At 49.7% G+C, this 12388-nt stretch overlaps 1 protein-coding gene across 10 annotated transcripts in view; it reads left to right on the forward strand.

Annotated features, from left to right (window-relative positions):
- Nucleotides 1-12388, forward strand: part of zufsp (zinc finger containing ubiquitin peptidase 1) — a 63409-nt gene that overhangs the window by 17288 nt on the left and 33733 nt on the right. For all 10 annotated transcript variants that reach the window (XM_030103524.1, XM_030103526.1, XM_030103525.1 and 7 more), the window contains one exon: nucleotides 5336-5524. In XM_030103524.1, coding sequence (XP_029959384.1) covers nucleotides 5336-5524 — 189 coding nt within the window. The remainder of the gene's footprint in view (nucleotides 1-5335; nucleotides 5525-12388) is intronic.

Raw genomic sequence — 12388 nt, forward strand, 5'->3', positions numbered from 1 at the left:
GAAACAACACTCACATTAATTCTATGGTCCTCAAAAAAATAATCTATTCTTGAATATGACTGATGCACTGGAGAAAAGAAAGAAAACTTTTTCATGGAGGGATTCATTGTGGGCTCTCCAGGGGTCAACCAAACCATTTTGGGTCATGAAGTCAGAAAACGATTTAGCCATAGCTGACAGGGAGGAAGAGCCGGACCGTCCAGTCCAGGGTCAAACACATGATTCAGATCACCTCCAGAGGTCAACAGACGAGTATTTAAATGTGGTATATTACCAAGTAAACAATTGGAAAAGTTGGCATCATCAAAATTTGGTGCATAAACATCCACTAATACCACTTTTGTTTGAATAAGTGTACCGACTATAATATACCTGCCTTCCTGACCAGCAGGGATGTCAGTGACTGAAACGGAATCCTTCTGTTAAACATAACAGCTACACCTCCAGCTCGAGAATTAAAGTTAGAGTGGCAGACCTGTCCCACCCCGGGAGACCTTTTAGTCTGAGATGAGTCTCCTGTAGAAAAAGTACATCAGGATTAACCTTTTCAGATGATTAAAGACAATGGCCCTTTTTTTAGGACTGCCCAAGCCACGTACATTCCAAGTCAGAAAACGAATCGGCTTGCCCATGCCAGAAGTGCTGGGGTTTGAATCATCAGAACATATTTATGGGTGAGTGAAAGAAAAAAAAAAATTCTCCAAAAAATAAGTTGAAACAGCCAGGGCTGACCAGCCTCTCATTCCCACCCCACCACCAACAGGAGAATGTTCCCCAAAATAAACAACAGAAAAAGAAAATGAAATGGCGTCTCCAAAAGGGAGAACACAAAATACAGACTGAGTAGGAAAACCATCCAGCTATGACAACAACTCGGAGAACCCTGAGCTAAACCTGATCAGACAGACTCCCTCGGACTCACTCACACAAAAAAACAAAACATCCCAATTCGCTGACAGTTACAAGAGCAAACAGGGCACTCGCAACAAGATCTTGTTTGACGCGTGATATTTGAGAAAAAAATAAGAAAGAAGGAACCATGTGCAAAAAGCAGCCCCCTTTATAGCAATATCAGTCAGCTGGAGGCGTGAGAACACCCCCGTGATGAACCACCAGGCAGTGTTCTTCCTCCTGCCGTAGGCCACGGCGTCCTCTGCTGGAACAGTCCTTCACCTCCCCGTTATGACCAATCCCAAGACGGCAGGCTAGAACAGGCCGTGTCAGACCCCGTAGCTGTCTCAGAACCTCGTTAAAGGCTGCCAGAGCCAGGGAGGACGGAGATCCTCCTTCTGCCAACCGGAATCCCACAAGCCTCTCTGGCAGCGTAGTGGTGGAACCTGGTGATGATGGGACGTGGTCTGTACCTGTAGTGGTGGAACCTGGTGATGATGGGACGTGGTCTGTACCTGTAGTGGTGGAACCTGGTGATGATGGGACGTGGTCTGTACCTGTAGTGGTGGAACCTGGTGATGATGGGACGTGGTCTCACCGTAGTGGTGGAACCTGGTGATGATGGGACGTGGTCTCACCGTAGTGGTGGAACCTGGTGATGATGGGACATGGTCTGTACCCGTAGTGGTGGAACCTGGTGATGATGGGACGTGGTCTGTACCCGTAGTGGTGGAACCTGGTGATGATGGGACGTGGTCTCACCGTAGTGGTGGAACCTGGTGATGATGGGACGTGGTCTCACCGTAGTGGTGGAACCTGGTGATGATGGGACATGGTCTGTACCTGTAGTGGTGGAACCTGGTGATGATGGGACGTGGTCTCACCGTAGTGGTGGAACCTGGTGATGATGGGACATGGTCTGTACCCGTAGTGGTGGAACCTGGTGATGATGGGACGTGGTCTCACCGTAGTGGTGGAACCTGGTGATGATGGGACGTGGTCTCACCGTAGTGGTGGAACCTGGTGATGATGGGACATGGTCTGTACCCGTAGTGGTGGAACCTGGTGATGATGGGACGTGGTCTCACCGTAGTGGTGGAACCTGGTGATGATGGGACGTGGTCTCACCGTAGTGGTGGAACCTGGTGATGATGGGACGTGGTCTGTACCTGTAGTGGTGGAACCTGGTGATGATGGGACGTGATCTCACCGTAGTGGTGGAACCTGGTGATGATGGGACGTGGTCTGTACCTGTAGTGGTGGAACCTGGTGATGATGGGACGTGGTCTGTACCTGTAGTGGTGGAACCTGGTGATGATGGGACGTGGTCTCACCGTAGTGGTGGAACCTGGTGATGATGGGACGTGGTCTCACCGTAGTGGTGGAACCTGGTGATGATGGGACGTGGTCTGTACCTGTAGTGGTGGAACCTGGTGATGATGGGACGTGGTCTCACCGTAGTGGTGGAACCTGGTGATGATGGGACGTGGTCTCACCGTAGTGGTGGAACCTGGTGATGATGGGACGTGGTCTGTACCTGTAGTGGTGGAACCTGGTGATGATGGGACGTGGTCTCACCGTAGTGGTGGAACCTGGTGATGATGGGACGTGGTCTGTACCTGTAGTGGTGGAACCTGGTGATGATGGGACGTGGTCTTACCGTAGTGGTGGAACCTGGTGATGATGGGACGTGGTCTCACCGTAGTGGTGGAACCTGGTGATGATGGGACATGGTCTGTACCTGTAGTGGTGGAACCTGGTGATGATGGGACGTGGTTTCTCACCCGGACGTGGCGTCAGCTGACAGGTTCTGTGTTCACGGTCCAGAAGTGGCTCTTTATTCAGTTTGAAAGCCTCCTTGAGGACGGCCGCCACGGTGGCGGTATCGGCAGCCATTTCCTCCGCGACGCCACGAGCTTGATGTTATCCCGCCACGATATGGATTCGAGGTCCTCACATTTACTGTCCAGCCTGGAAACCTGGGCTGTTCACCTGGGAGTCTGGTGCTCGTCTCCACGATCTCGTCCTGCAGCCAGAGAGCGAGACCGCCATGCTCGGCTAGCTCGGCGTTCGTAGCAGCACTGTCGTTCTCCAGTTGCATTTTCACCGGTAGTAGATCGGCTCTAATCGTGGCCAAATCGTCACCAAAAGACGCTCGTTGAAAACGGTGGCAATGTCTTTTCTCAGGGAAGCAAGTACGTCCAACTTCAGTGCATCCATATCACAGGTACCGGCGGGGGAGGCGGAGTGATCCGGTGGAGCTGAGGTACTCGAACCCGAGGTCTTACTGAGCGCAGCGGGCGGCGACTGACGGGTTCTTTCCGAGGTTCCAGTGAATCTCTGCTTATTGACTCGGTCAAAATGGTGACGTGAAAAAGTCCGTTTCAAAACTCACTGTGGCTTCATAAAGTTAGGAAGAAACACAAAGAGGCGTATTAACCCAAGTCTGCTGGAGCGTCTCTCCACACGTCCTACTCCAGTGGCTCCTCCCCCTTTTTCAGCTTTTTTCATTTTATCTGTTCGTAGCTCTGATTTTGGAGGGCAGTCTCTCCAAACATATGAAGACAATAAGGTTACTCATAAAGCAACTTTTTATTGTACAATTATTCTAGGAAAACTCACAGCAGAGATAATAACATTTAATGTGATTTAAACCTACACTAAGGAACTTTTCAACCTTAATAAAACATTTTAACATCTTTTGTGATGATACTTCGACTTACAACTAGTTGAATGACCCTCTGTCACGGGCTGAGGGCGTCAGTATTGCTTTCACTTGGACTAAGCAGCTGTGAGGAGGGTGGTGGGAACCCTGCACACTAAAAAGCTCCAAATGTGCGGACTGCTTTACGGCATGCGTCACATCACGATATAACTTTGTTTAGCCACTATTAGATTCATTTAGATTCATTACCTCGTCGCTATCCGTCCTTCACACAGCCACTGGAAACAAATGAAGGCGAGTTCAGTCCGACAGCATGCCCACCGGGAGCAGCAATTTACGACGCCACGCGCTAGGCCTCATGGGAACTGTAGTATTCGGTCAGGCAAAACACTACCGCTTTTGTCCACTGGCGCCGCCAAAATCAACAAAAACTGAAAGTTCCTTAGTGTAGCTTTAAGATCAATAAATATTACTGCAGTATTAAAAATGGATAACCATCAATTTAAAGTTGGCGTCAAAACTTTGCTTCCGTTAGTTTGCTCACTTGTCTAGCTTTCCAGCCCCTTCGTTCCAGATGGTCACATTCCTCCATTTTTCATCAGATCCTGACCTTTTTAGCAACATACAAGCATACATTCACTGTGTTTTACTGGTCACCGGAACTTTGGCTCCATCTAGTGGAGTGGATGTGTAATGACAGTCTAGTCCTCGATTATAATACAACCTCATTTTTGAGAATACAATTTCTGGAATAAAACATTGTCCTACAGTCGGGTCAGGGAGCTGCTGACCAAAATGTGGTTGTGCTCTGCACAACACCAGTAAAGACTCTTGATCTTGATTTCTTCCCCGCCCACTCAAATCTGAAGATATCTTCAACACGTTCTGGAAAAACCCTGTTCTGAACCTTCACTGGGTTCTGATTGAAAAAACCATGAGTCACTGAAGACATTAACTTTTATGGAATCAGTACATGAACTCGTGCGTAGGCAGGGAATTATATTCCGTCTGTGTTTCTTGTTAAACCGACATTGGCTGAGTGTTGATGGGAAAGTGGAGGAGGGGCATATTAGCTGTGGGTGTCATTAGCTACAGGCTTCCTGATGGAGTGTTCGCTGGTTTCAGTGTGGACAGCTGAGGCTGTGGACATCCTGTGCGAAGAGCAGTTGGAATCCAGCTTCAGTAAATTTCAGGACAGCACTGTTCAGTCAAAGCTCCAGACTTCAGTCTGCTTCAAAGGATGATCCTGCACAGAAAGAGGTCTTTATTTCCCAGCTTAACGTTTGTTGGCAGTAAATACACTGAAACCTGATTCAATTTTTAAGTTATGCCACATTTGTAAAATTAGCAGATTGTCCTTTTTGACTCCTCATCTCCATGTAAGCCACCATCCCATTCAGACTCCCTGGCACATACCAGGACCGCTGAGCAGGGTGGGCAAGCTCCACAGTGCTAACTCGGGGATTCAAACCGGCCAACCTCCGAACTTCATTTCTTAAAGCAGCAAAAATTAGTGTTTGGGTTTGATCAGAGGATGTTTTCACTTCTTTATCCATGTGATCTGATCCCACTAACAGCGGTCGAAGTGTGGTTCAGGAAAAGGCAGTTTGTCGTTGCACACGTTGCACTCAGTCTGTGTCTAGAGAATGAATTAGCATTACAGCTTCAGGGAAGTATTGTTATGCCGTGCACCGCTGCCAGTTTGACCGGACTGGATGAGTGTTTGCTGATGACTCTGGGCTCTTCTGCTGCCAGCTGACGGCGTTCCTCTGCACACAGGCGTGGTGGGGGCGCTGCAGGACTACTACCGGACTGAAGGCCCGGACTGCGTCCGGGTGTGGCTGAGCGTGGACACAGACCACTACAGCTCCTCTGCCGGGGACCGAGGCTGGGGCTGTGGATACAGGAACTTCCAGATGCTGCTGTCCGCTCTGCACAGGACCGAGGCCTACGCCTCCGTCCTCCCAGGTGAACCCCCCCCCCACATGGTCTCAGCTGCTCTGTGGGACAGGAATGAAAAGAGCTGCAACGGTCACTGTTGTTTACTTATGTTTTTTACTTATTCATGTTTCATGAAAGAAATGCATTCTTTCTTTCATCACTTTCATCTGTCAGTTTCCTTCATTCATTCATTCATCCTCTATGCATCTTTGATTCATCCTGGATGAGTGCATCCTTTCATCCATTCATCCCTCCTTCACCCACGCTTATTCATTCACCATCCATACTCGGGAATCCATGCAGCGTGGGATTTGTGAATTAACTGTTTGGGATTTTGACCCAGAATGCATTGTATTCTGCACCTTCTAAGAGGTGGTAGGGAGGATTTTTCTCTCTGTGGCTTTCGGGTGGATCGACTCAGCTGTTGTCTCACCACCATGTCAGGAAGTCCAGTGAAGGCGCCGGCGTGTTCGCTCCTAGCGAGCTCAGCTGCTGACTGGCGTACGAGTATTGGATTACCCCGTGAGCTCCGATAGTGAAAACATCGATGCAATAAAACAGATCTAGGATGTTAAACCCATAGATAGAAAATATAACGGAGGACGCTTTCCTGACGTCACCCAAAATCCAAAATCCCGTTCTGAAGACTTCAGCGAGTCCAGCAGGACGTCTCCATATTAAACACTGTAAACCAGATGTAAATGTGATTGGTCCAGCCCGTCACGTGACCGCACCACGTGGGCACAGGAGGAGCTGTGATAGGGCCATTTATGCAAAACTTTAACTCGTAATGTAAAATCAACAGATGATTTTTGTGAAAATCAGAGTCTGGTCCAGACGACTCGGCTGTAGAAAGAGAGAGACAGAGACCAGGACCCGGTCTGAAACCAGGAGCTTTTACACCCTGAAAATCAGCATTTTTGAATGAGTTCCAATGAGACCCGGGCTCTTTTTGAAACCAGCACCATCGCCCCCTGCTGGAATTTCTGTGGAATTACATCTTTTATGCACTTCAGCATTATCTCCATGTTTTCCCAGCGGAGGGTGGAGCTTGGTTAAACGTCTAGAAGGTTAAAATGACTGCAACAGTAAAATGTCAAGAAGAATTTCAAATGTCAAAATATGAAACAACGTAGATAGTGACAGAGATTTCAGTAATGTTGGTGTAATTTGACCAATTCACTAAATACATCAACAGCTACGGCTTTGATGGAAGGAGTGATTTATGAAGTTGTTTTGACTTCATTCTTCAGGTTGGGTTGGTTTTGCAGTTTCGTTTGTTGACTAGTGAGCTGTGGAGCTGCTGTGGCCATTTTCAACATTTCTACGAGGGGGGACCGGAAAGAAACCGGACTGTGGTTATAACTCTTTATTTTTTTATTTTCACATTTAATCAACACCGTCACCTTCACAGTCCTCTCCTTCGGCTTGAATCCAGCGCTGCAGCCGGGATTCCACTGCTCAGAACAGTCAGCATGCTGCTGCGTAATGGTCCCTTTAAGAGCGTCCTTCGATTTCTTCTGCACCTCTTCACGTCATCAAAGCTCCGCCCCTTCAGTTCTGTGTTCATTCTTGGGAAGAGACAGAAGTCTCACGGGGCTGAATGGAGGGGATACGGCGGATGGAGCAGCAGGGCCATGCCGTTTTTCACCAGGAACTGTTTTACCGCAGAGCCCTGTGGGTAAAACAGTCCCCCCCTCCCACAGCGCCGCCGCTTCAGCCTGACCGCCTCCCGGAGCGCCGCAGCAGGGAGGATCTTCCAGACAGCCTCCATCGTCCTCCAGCTGCCTTTCAGCTCCTGGACATGTCCACAGCCTGGTTCTGCTCCTGGTTCAGAGGCGCCGGAGCATTCTGGGATTTTTCGAAGGAGGGGAGGGACTGTAGTAACAAACACTGGCTGTGAGCTGCCTATGTGTCTTTGGGAGGTGAAATTTTTCACAGTGATGCTTAAGGCTATGCTATAGCCACATGTAATGGCCAAAAGTCTGAAATCATTCTTGGTTTAATTTTATAAACACAGTCCGGTTTCTTTCCGGTCCCCCCTCGTATATTCGCAGAAATCAGTGAGCCCAAGATGCTGCTGACATCCCTCACATAAGAACAAGACATTCTGGATAAGGGCAGTAGCATTAAAACATCCATAAAGTGCTCAATGGAATGCATACATATTTTGTAGAATAAAATATTTTCTTTGCATTTCATGCAGTTTTCTTGTCAACATTAGCTGCACAGAAAGCTTTCGGCATATTCATTCATTGAGGACATATCTTCCTCCACGTATTATTACATTATTGGCATATTATGATGTCATTAGCTTAATCACATTCCAACGGTCAAATATTCAAAACTTCTTGCATTATTGGTGGTTGTTTGCTCCATGCCTCTAGAGCCTCACTGGACTTCAAACACAGTGAGCCTTCACAGAACAGCAGGTTATGTTTGACGCTGTCCAACGCTGTCCAACGCTGTCCAACGCTGTCCAATGCTGTCCAATGCTGTCCAACGCTGTCCAACGCTGTCTAACACATCATGGTTCCAGTATTCTCTGACGTGGCAGCAGGACGATGACAGCTGGAAGACAGGAACAAAGCCGTCTTCGTCCACGTTTGACGTCAGGAGCATAAACACACTAGTGAAGGTCGTTTTCTAGGAATCTTGTGGCACATTTCCACAACGCAGTTCCAGCACTGCTGGGCTAAGTTTCAGTCTGTTCCCAGTAGAACTCCAGCTTGACGTGGAAGGAGTTGTCATGTCCAGGTGACTGGCTGAATCTGCTTGTCGGCCACCAAAACAAATGTCTGCAGCTGCTTGTTGCCGTCTCATCCGTCTCTGGTCCTTCTTGTTGGGGCCCAAGCCTTGAAGCCGGTCACACGACTGAGGGTGCGTGGGACCATATCGTATCTGTAAAGTTAAAACTAGTGCTGTCATGCAATCAAAAAAAAAAATCTAATTAATTACAGGATTTGTAATTAATTAATCTAATCAATCACATTTTAATCTCATATCTGCTTAAGGTCCCCAAGTGGAGAAATTCAAATTCAGGGACGTAGTGCAGGACTCATCAAATGACTAGAGAAGATTTGAAATCCACATTTTTGTTGATGATGACTGAAGCTCAGTCAGGACGTCTCGTCCAAAATAAACTCTGAGCCCAATCAGGCAACTTAAAGAACACTTTCAGTGAGTTTCATTAAAGAGATTCAAAAGAAGAAAAAGTTGAAGTTCATCCCAGCAAACCAGTTCAGCCTGGTGCACGATTCAGAAATGCAGTACAGATGTAGAAAAAAAAAAAATTCTGAAATAAAATGAGGCTGAGTCTCAAATATCCACTGAAGCAAACTAAATTCAAAATAAATACTAAAACTAACTTAAAGGGCAACTTCGGTTTTTTGACACCTGGACCTCATTTCTAGGTGTGTCATGCTCATATACTCACTCAGACAGACACGGTGCAGCTCGGAGTCCTTCAGAAGTTATTTAGATCCAACCGATGTAGCCGCACTTAGCGGGGCCACGGCAGGGGAGCTTCAGCGCGGGACATCATCTCTGCAAAATCACTAATTTCAGCTGTATTTCTTCATCCATCGGCGCTGGGTTGCCTTTCGGTCGGAAGGGGGGCCTCCGGCGGCGTCCGGAGCGCGCATCCGCCGGGCGGCAGAGATCTGGAGTCTCCCGCTGAGGACAGAGCTCCGGCCACGTCCCGCGGCCGGCGTGGAGCGCGTGTCCGCCGGGGAGCGGAGATACGCTTCCTCCCGGCGAGGAGAGACGTCCAGCGGCGGCGCGCGAGCCGTGCGTCTTCGCCGGTGTCCGGAGCCTCCGTGGAGCAGCTGAGGCCATTTTCCAACTCGGCCCCTGGAAGTCAGACGCCGGGGCGCCGTGACAGCCGAGGCCGACTCAAAGTGCCTCTCTGCTGGGGAGAGGAGCTCCAACGTTCCCATCCGAGCTAATTGTGGCTAAGTTAGCGAAAACTGTCAGCTGACCCACCAGAAGACGGTAGACGAGCTGACTTTATGATAACACTGGCGATGGATGAAGAAATAGAGCTGAAATGAGCGACTTTGCAGAGATGATGTCCCGCGCTGAAGCTCCCCTGCCGTGGCCCCCGCTAAGTGCGGCTACATCGGTTGGATCTAAATAACTTCTGAAGGACTCCGAGCTGCACCATGTCTGTCTGAGTGAGTATATGAGCATGACACACCTAGAAATGAGGTCCAGGTGTCAAAAAACTGAAGTTGCCCTTTAATACAGCAATTGAGAATGAATACTACAGTAGAACATGCCTCTAAATAAGACATTTCTATTCACATTGAACTGCCTCTCAAGTGTGCTATAATTGATCTTTGATTAATTTTTTTTACTGCACTAATTTGCGGTGTAAGTAATTAATCTAATTAATGCACTAAAGTGACAGCCCTAGTTAAAACTCATCAAAGCAAATCAGGCCTGTAGGAAATGTTCACGGGTCATTACTTCCTGACATGTGCGGGGCAGAATGGCTCCACAGCATCATCTGGACGTGTTAAACACTCAGTGGTTTTACCGAGGAGAATGGAATGTGGGCAGTGTTTTGAACACGTCAACATGATCCAATTCGCCTATTCAGAGGTTTGTTTTGGGTTTTTTTCAACCTGTCCTGTCCAGCATGGAAGCAGCAGAATGGAGGTCTGGCTGCTGTTACTTTGTTACTCAGTTTTTCTTTTGTCAGATTGACAGGAAAGCCGCTGTCTCTAGTTAAATTTGAAAATTAGCCAAAAAATGTCAAAACCATTTATTTATTTTAATACAGCCAAGAGATTTCATCCTATCGACTTGAAAATTGGTGAAATCATCTAAAGGCATTGAATTTTCAGAATTGCTTCAATTGAGTTGTCATTAAGCGGGTGATCTCTCTCAGCTTAGCGACAAATTTTGCGTTTTTGCATAAAACAGGAAGTGAAACCAGAACAGCTGTAACATCAGTGTACATGGTTCAGTCTTCACCAAACTCACCAGGATTAATGAAGGTCCAACCCTGAAAACATTTATATCAATTTTGTTTTTACAGTGACAGCGCCACCTGTTGGTTTAAGAAAAGTTTGTTTTTTTTGAAGGCATTTGAACTTGCTTTAAATCAGGATTCGATCCAGTTGAAATGAACATTGGTTGAAAGCAAAAGTCCCTGATATTTGGATGTGGATGTATTCAGGGCTGGACCTTCATGAGCCCAGAGGAGTTTGGTGTTCACGGCTCCGTAATGCCCGTGACGTGAAAATTCAGCTCATGGAAATTGGCCGCTTCATGGTCGGCCTGCCGTGACCACATTGTTCAACGAGTACTCGGGATTTTTCACAATGTTAACGAATGTGGATGAAATGAAGCCGGACGTGGACGTCACGCTTTGCGAGGACAGCACCCACACATGGAGGGCTGTTTGTTTTGGCAGTCGGGCCCAACAGCAGCAGGCTGAATTAAAACAGCAGTGTCTTATCCAAACAGCATGCGTCCCTCATGACAGCTTGTTTTCAATAAACATGTACGAGTACAGTCAATATTCTTTCAGTGTAGGAATCAGATGTGATTTCATTGGCCATTTGTACATTGTGAACTTCAGTTTTGTTTTGGTTCTGGCACCAGAGACAGAAGGTCAGTGACTTTGTTTTTTGTTTGATCCTGCATGTGGGTGTACAGTACAAATATGCCTTTTCATACAACTGTGTTCGGACACGATGCTCGTAAAAGGAGCTGTGCTATTTTCTGATCTCACATTGTGTCCTTTATCAGTCCATCCATTATGTAACCCGCCTGGTCGTTGGAGGATCGCGGGGGGCTGGAGCCAGTCCCAGCTACTTTGGCTGAAGGCGGGATACGCCATGGACAGGTCGCAGTGTGCCGCAGGGCCGGCACTTACAGATGAAAAACCAGCCGCCCTCACATTCACACCTCGGCGCAATTTCGAGTCACCAGTTAACCTCACTTAGGGTGACCAGATGTCCCGCTTTGTGCGGGACAGTCCCGCATTTTAAATACTTTTCACGCGTCGTGCAAATTGAGATAGTGTCCCGCATTGACAGTGGCACTTCATTTTATTGAAGCGCAGTCTCACCGAGGCTGTTTGGTGCCGATCAAACAGCTGTGGTCTGTGGTCGGGACACGGGAGAGCCGTCCTCAGGGGGCGGGGCTAGCTCTGGGATGATCTGTCAATCAAGCCAGATGCGGGTGTGCGCCCGCTGCCTGACCCCGCCCTGCTGCCTCACCCCGCCCCGCTGCCTGACCCCGCCCTGCTGCCTGACCCCGACCCGCTGCCTGACCCCGCCCCACTGCCTGACCCCCCCACTGCCTGACCCCGCCCTGCTGCCTGCCCCCCCCCGCTGCCTGACCCCGCCCCGCTACCTGACCCCCCCGCTGCCTCACCCCGCCCCGCTGCCTGATCCCCCCCCACTGCCTGACCCCGCCCCGCTGCCTGACCCCCCCCACTGCCTGACCCCGCCCCGCTGCCTCACCCCACCCCGCTGCCTCACCCCGCCCCGCTGCCTCACCCCGCCCCGCTGCCTCACCCCACCCCGCTGCCTCACCCCGCCCCGCTGCCTGACCCCCCCCGCTGCCTGACCCCCCCCGCTGCCTGCCCCCCCCCGCTGCCTGACCCCGCCCCGCTGCCCGACCCCCCCACCCGCTGCCTGACCCCGCCCCACTGCCTGACCCCGCCCCGCTGCCTGACCCCGCCCCGCTGCCTGACCCCCCCCACTGCCTGACCCCGCCCCGCTACCTCACCCCACCCCGCTGCCTCACCCCACCCCGCTGCCTCACCCCACCCCGCTGCCTCACCCCGCCCCGCTGCCTGACCCCGCCCTGCTGCCTGACCCCGACCCGCTGCCTGACCCCGCCCCACTGCCTGACCCCCCCACTGCCTGACCC

This window comes from Salarias fasciatus, chromosome 11, assembly GCF_902148845.1.
Source record: "Salarias fasciatus chromosome 11, fSalaFa1.1, whole genome shotgun sequence".
NCBI lineage: Eukaryota > Metazoa > Chordata > Actinopteri > Blenniiformes > Blenniidae > Salarias > Salarias fasciatus.